Source organism: Branchiostoma floridae, chromosome 2, assembly GCF_000003815.2.
Source record: "Branchiostoma floridae strain S238N-H82 chromosome 2, Bfl_VNyyK, whole genome shotgun sequence".
Lineage (NCBI taxonomy): Eukaryota > Metazoa > Chordata > Leptocardii > Amphioxiformes > Branchiostomatidae > Branchiostoma > Branchiostoma floridae.
Genome location: NC_049980.1, coordinates 32,916,217 through 32,923,030, shown reverse-complemented (window position 1 = coordinate 32,923,030; position 6,814 = coordinate 32,916,217). Strand labels below are relative to the sequence as shown.

Here is a 6,814-nt window from a genome sequence, read left to right as displayed (position 1 = left end):
ACAAGCACTCCTATCGACAATAAGTGGAAATGCAGTTTGACAAAACCAACAGTGCAACCGACAATTAACTTGAAAGGTGTCATACTGAAATTTTATATGACGCACAAAAACGCAACTTTTATGGGCGCAAATCTATCAAAGAAACCGTTGTTTTGTAGATGTTTTACTTTCCATAACAAGGGCACTTTAATCAATGAAAAAAATTATCACAAATCTGACTGGGAATCGATTTTATGTCATCTGTAACTGCACTTTATTTACTATCCGCAAGAGGCGTCGTTCTACCGTCAGCGACGCCGCCGTTTTACTCAGCGCAAACAAACGTACACGTCCGAAAATCACTCGAATGCAGAAACTTTCCCACCCGATCCTGTCATAAACACACAAGCCTTTATCTCAAATCCTTTTTATATCAGATGGGGGCGATAAAAGGAAATTTATGATCTACACAAACACGCGCTTCGGCGGCTCAATCATAGTTTGGAAGGGACTCTTTGAGACTCGGAGTGATACAGGAAAAATGCATGACGTATGACGACCATATCATTCACGCCCACATAACTCATGTCCGGGCTTCGCGCGTTTACATGTCTCTTGTGCCAGTGATTGACAGTTTGGCGTGGGTGTCATCAGCTGTACTGGATGACGAACCTCATCTGCTTAGCATGGATGATGAACCCCAGCAACGTTAACGGGGAGAACGTTATAAAATGACGTTACCAGCCACTGCAACTTTTAATCGTTGCCTCTTTCTTGCGCAGATCACTTGTCGTCGACGTATAGCGAGGGAGTGCGAAAGTAACAGCGAGAGCAGTTGCGTGAGTTGCGTGGTAGTTTTAGCGGCTTCGTATTTTCTCTTCACCAAAAACTCGATAGCTTAATGCCCGTAGTGAAGGTAGTGAAAAATTAAGCCCAGCAGCATCTTCAAGAAAACAACAACATCAAACGCCGAGAGAACCGAGAGAGGTCTGAAGGATGAATTTTTCAAACGCATCCTTCACGACGAACGCGTCCGCTCCGGTGGACTCTACGGCGACATCGGCTGCGGTCCCGGGGGTCATCATCACCGTAGCTGTTCTGGGAATTGTCGGTAATCTCCTGGTTCTCTCCGTGACAGCCAGAAGACAGACGTTCCCCTCCGCCGCTCGACTCTTCGTCGCCTCCATGGCCTGGTCGGACCTGATCCATGGCTTGACCTTACCGTCCATGGTGGCGCCTGCCGAGGCCGGGGAGTGGGTCTACTCGGACAGAGCTGCAAAGGCCACCGCAGCCATAGGAGTGTCCTGCTTGCAGCTTAGCGCTTTCGCTCTAGCAGGTAAGTTTTCTATTACCATGCTACGATTTGTCGTGTCTTCTAGCCATATTGCGAAGTTTAAATCTTTCAGTCCTTCGACCACAAACTGAAATTTTAATTCCAACTTACCATTTTGTCTTGTTAATTTCAAAATTGGTGCAAATTTACATTCTTCATTATTGTCATGTTTTCACTCTTACAATTTATTTTTATAGTTTATTTTCTGTACATGTAGTCATGTAGATTTGGATAGGGCCATATAAAATTTTTTTTCACTACACTGCAAGCCAAAATAAATGTTTATTGTGAATGTACAGCGTACATTTTTGCTCCACTGAAAACATGTCACATGTTAACAATCTTATACATATATATGCGCTTATTACTAGCCTCTCGCTTGTTGGTATAGGTAAAGGAAGCCGTATGATTAGATGTGGTCGGTTTAGATAAGGCTGTAAGGAAGACAAATTTCTCTTTATTATTCAAGTATCTGAAGTAGGGAACATTACTTAACACATAGCCGAATGGCGAATAGAATGCTTCAATTGCTATCATACAAAGGACAATCTGCAGTGAAAGGTTCGTCATCTGCTACTTTACCTACGCTGCAAAATTGACAGATACTTTGCTCTAGACAATTATGGTTATGTCTTCCTGATTCGATTCGCAGTTTTTTAGTTTGCAGTTCCTAGTTTTGTAAAGTTGATCTGTGACGTACATGTGTAATCTTAAGATTTGCAATTGCTTCCTCGTTTTGAATGTTTGAATAACAATTTTGGTACTCTGTATATTCGTTGTTTATTTCCTGCATTCGCAACTTTGTTATCGTTGTGGATTCCGGAGAGAAAGGTCTGGAAATTAATGTCTTTTAAACGCTGATAGATTGATGAAATAATATGGGGCGTAATTGAGACCGGGCGCTTTGGCTGGGCACTTTGACATGCGAAAAACATAACCATATTCCTCTCGAGACGCCCAACACTTAGCACCTGATGCTTCTAAATTTACTTGACATACGAGAACATCTGCCTGAAGGCTGTCAGCTGGCGCATCTTGCAAAGTCGAATAAAATACTTCCCTGGGTCTATCGGTGTCGCAAGACTACTACCTGTTCTTGGAATATTGAGTGAATAGTTGCAAATCTTAAATGTACAGATTTGATTGGAAAAAATCTTTGGGCTTTTGAAATACCCCATATTTCAGAATCATATAGTATGTGTTTGATTGCTTGACAGTCGATAGTCGAAGAGCTTGTTTTCAACGGTTAGTGAGGCATCAGCCTTGTCTAGCAAATGTCCGATTCTAAACAAAGATTTCAGTCCCCTTCTGCAGAAATCGTAGTTGCGGGCCTTGCATCTGCCGTCAGCTCTTACCGCTATACCTAGATAACAATGTGACATTACAATTTCTATTACATTACACAAATACAAACAATTCTTTGATAATCGGCCCCCCTTAATGAAGACAATCAACTTGGTCTTTTTATTCACCTTCAGACTGCAATATTTCTAATCTAACTAGACACGATTGCAAGCCTGGTTGAAAACAATACCAAGACTGCATCTGCATACACATACACAAGACAAGAGAGTTGTATCAAAGATCAAACTCAGATGTTATATCGCTAATGAATAATTGTTTTATTTGCAAAGTCATGCCCGAAGGCTAATTGCATGTACAGTCTCAAAGACTAAGAGTAGAAAATAGTGTATGTGGTACATAACAATATGGTCTGATCAACTATGCGATACAATCTATACTAATGTCGGGTTTGACTTCTTCTTTGAAGGCAGTGGTTAATGAACTGTCCCACGTTTTGTATGATGACTGGATTTTGTGCTTTTAGTAGAAATATAGTCTTTTGATGGTCTCCTATATGGTAGAAGCTCGGTGAAATTGTGGCAACTGTTTGAAGTAATCTGTTTCTTTCAGTTTCATAGTGTGTGCACTGGCTAATAAAATGTATTTCATTTTCCACTGCATTCATTGAGCAATATGTACATAATCTATCGTGAACAGGGAGCTGTTTATAGGGGCCCCTTTCTATCACTAATGGATGTGCGTTTGTTCTTATCTTAAACATATCGGATCTTTCAATCAACTCATTATGATACTGATAATTTTCCACTGAGAATTCGGATGACATTTTTATAAAATCTTAGCTTACCATTATCTACGGACAATTGATGAAAAAATGTTTGAACATACATATCAGTCAGTCTCCTCTTTAACAATGTGCATATATTCTTATTGTCTAATGTAGGGTAATTGGTGTCCCATAAGAATAAACAACCTTTGTTATCTACTATTTCTTCAATATGGTACAACCAGTTTTTTCTTGTAACTATTTCCCATATTGTATTCTTGACAGAATGGTGCGTCCACCTGTAAGGGGTGTGTGGAACTGTCCAGCTGTTAGTCTTATTTAGCCAGTATTTTGTAAGACGGACGAATATGTCTACATGTCTGTTAGAAACATCCCAAGCTCTACCCTGCATGCTTGGGTACATTAATCCCTTTGCACACCAAGGATGTCTTTACAAAACGGTTCTGTGTTATTTCAACGGGACATTTGTCAGTTGAGTACTCTTTGCCCCAGATCTCACAGGCATATAACATTATAGACTTGATACATGTATCATAGAGTTTAAGAAGGGCAATAAATAGACTAAAAAAGTTGGGCTTAAATTACAGCCTTGTCTAGCCCCACAGTTAGTCAAAGCGGTTCTGTAAGACCACCGTTGGTTTGAAGTTTTTACCTTCGCCAAGAAGGTTATATTTTGATACTCTCCAAGCAGAGGTTAGGCTCCAGCTGTTTTCTAACGTTTGTTTTAAAGCAGAGGTTAGGCTCCGGCTGTTTTTTAACGTTTTTTTAGTCGTTTTTATCGGGCTTTCTATTTTGTCATTTTTTCTTACTGTGTCCGGCCTAACCTCTAATCTAACCCCTAGCGGGCTGTTCAGGTACTGCAGCGGATCTTCCGGGTTTGATATTTCGAGTTCTGAACATGCTGCGGCTATGATTTTTGAGTGGTAGATAGATCTTGATGCCGAGAGTAAGTGGTATAAGTATATGTGTTTAGGAACTGTAGGGCAGGTTTAGTCGGAAACTTTGAAAGGGAATAACTCAAGAAGGGGTTGACGGATTGTCATGATTTTTTTTATTTAGATAGCTTAAGTAAAGCTTCATATAATTACATAATTTATTATGCAAATTTCAATCTAATTTGCATGATTAATTAGGAAATAGTCTAAACATGCTCAGTTTAATTATCAGACTACTGTAACATGTGACATTTGTAATTTGGAAAGAGAACAATATTGATAGATTTTATGCAAAATAAAGGCATAAATTGCATAATTATTGAGAAAATGCTGTAATGCCATTGTGGTAAATGATGGGAACTTCTTACTTGTAGTATTTGGAAGTTATGTACAGGTGAACATCTTTGTACATTAATTATGCAAATGAGGTCCTTATTAGCATAAACTATTGGAAAACGCAATAAAAGCATTCTTTCTTAGCAACTAAGACTACTATGTCGTTTAGTGGTGAAGATGATCAAGTTATATAATATTTATGCAAATGAGAGCTTTATTTGCATAATTAATGACAAGCACAATTAATACTGTAACAGCAGTTGTAAAAGATAGAATCATTTGGCGAAGGTATGGGGTCGTGGAACTCTAGTTAATACATGTTTTTATGGTCGTTTGAAGTTTTCCTTCTTTCAGAGATTGTTTAGTTTGAATAGTAGACCTGCTCGCCAAATGGAGTCAAAAGCTTTGCTAAAATACACAAAACAGGCATAAATTCCAGCATTTTTTGCTTTGGAATTTGCTAACTGAAGTGGTTAAGATAAATAAAATCAGATGTTTTATACTTTTTCTCATAACCATCCTTTTGAGGCTATCCTGATCCACAATACTGTTGAAAATGGAAGTGAATCATTTTCCCAAGCAACTTATAATGGATATTCCCGTTATCTATCAGGGACTGAGGTATTACCAGATGATGTTTGGGGACGATGCAGCTAAGGAACGAATCGTCGGGGAAGTTACCGTTAAGTATAGATTTTGTTTCTTCATATTCAAATATTGCTGTGTAAAGACATCCAAACCATATGGCTTACACTGTTGTTATATCGTTGTTATTAGGTCTGACCCTGGACCGGCACTACGCTCTGAGGAACGACGGAGTTGGCATCTCTCGCAAGAAGGCCCGGATCTTCCTCATCTCAGCTTGGGTTGGGATATACGCCTGGTATATTTCCTGCACAGTCTATGGGGTTCCCGTGTATTACGATACAGGCATGGCCGTGACAGCATATGATATAAAGGCCCACATGTGGTTTACCATTGTTGTGTTCGGGGCTGTATGCACCCCCCTTGTCATCACTATGTATTGTGTTGTCCGGATCTTAGTAGCCCTGTGTACTCAGCACGAGCCGCCGGCTGCTCAGGTTATTGTCATCAGCGTGAATGGGCCCGGGGGTCCACCTCAGAACCTCAATCCCCAGCAACAACCCCAAAACAACCCCCAGCAACAACCTCAAAACAACCCCCAGCAACAACCCCAAAATCCCAACAGCGATCGTTCGTACGCGAAGGTAGTACTGGTCCTAACCTTAGTGCAGGTTATACTGCAACTTCCATCTATCTGTGCTTTCATTGCAAGTCAGATGGGTTATGATCTGCCAACCTTCCTGTTTTGGTCATATTGGTTAGCTTTGTGCAACATCTTTCTGGATGTTTTCGTGTACAGTGTGTTCCACAAGTCCTTCCGCAGAGTTGTAAAGGAGATAGCGACCTCCGTCGCCTCCTATTTGTACGACAAGTGCTGTCCAAAAAATCGTGTTGATAATGACGACCAACAGAACATACAAATGAGTTCCCTGTAATATGGTCCAGTACACAGTGCAGTACAGTGCAATACTGGGCGAGTCTACTGGCACAAAAGTGATCTTACTTAATTCAGATTTATAATGTAATGTAGGCGTTTAGTTGTATATATGCTGTATCTCCACCGACTTTGTATCAATTGCTACAATGTATCATTGTATGGTTAAAGTAAGAAAAAAGTTTGTGCACATGCTTAGTTTTATTAAGTTTCATGTCAATCCACAAGAGCCTAGAGTGTACAGTATTAACTTTTAACAGTGACTAATTACTGTATAGATGTATAGATGGACCATTGAATGTTTGCATACTGAAGAATGGGAACCAGATAACGATGCAGGTGATCCTAATTAATGTTTGGTATTCATAAAGACAAATCTTTTGAATAAAAAAATGGTGTCATCGCTATACAATGTATATGGTGTTCTTATTCAATAGCTTATAACAAAAAGTCACGTTGAAGTTGAGTCAAAATGCTGATTACTACAATTCAGGAAGGAAAAATACGAAAGTATGCTACGATGTTTTAAAGGAGGACAAGATTTTCACAATCACATGCCTTCGTGAAATATTTGAATTTCTTTTAAAAACAGGCCAAGCTGAGGTATCTTGTAAGCTGTTGAC

General features: G+C 39.6%; 1 protein-coding gene across 1 annotated transcript; it reads left to right on the top strand.

The window, feature by feature from the left end:
• The first annotated feature begins 498 nt into the window (after nt 1-498).
• LOC118404547 (beta-3 adrenergic receptor-like) lies at nt 499-6,590 on the top strand. Its single transcript, XM_035803698.1, has 2 exons — nt 499-1,315; nt 5,450-6,590. The coding sequence occupies exons 1-2, from the start codon at nt 976-978 to the stop codon at nt 6,190-6,192; spliced, it is 1,083 nt and encodes a 360-aa protein (XP_035659591.1). The 5' UTR covers nt 499-975; the 3' UTR covers nt 6,193-6,590.
• The last annotated feature ends 224 nt before the right edge of the window (nt 6,591-6,814 follow it).

What these genes read in the sequence shown, in the direction of transcription:
- LOC118404547 (XM_035803698.1), top strand. Translation starts at nt 976, where the DNA reads ATGAATTTTTCAAACGCATCCTTCACGACGAACGCGTCCGCTCCGGTG. An exon ending in TAGCGCTTTCGCTCTAGCAG is followed by an intron (nt 1,316 to 5,449) that starts GTAAGTTTTCTA and finishes CGTTGTTATTAG; the next exon opens with GTCTGACCCTGGACCGGCAC.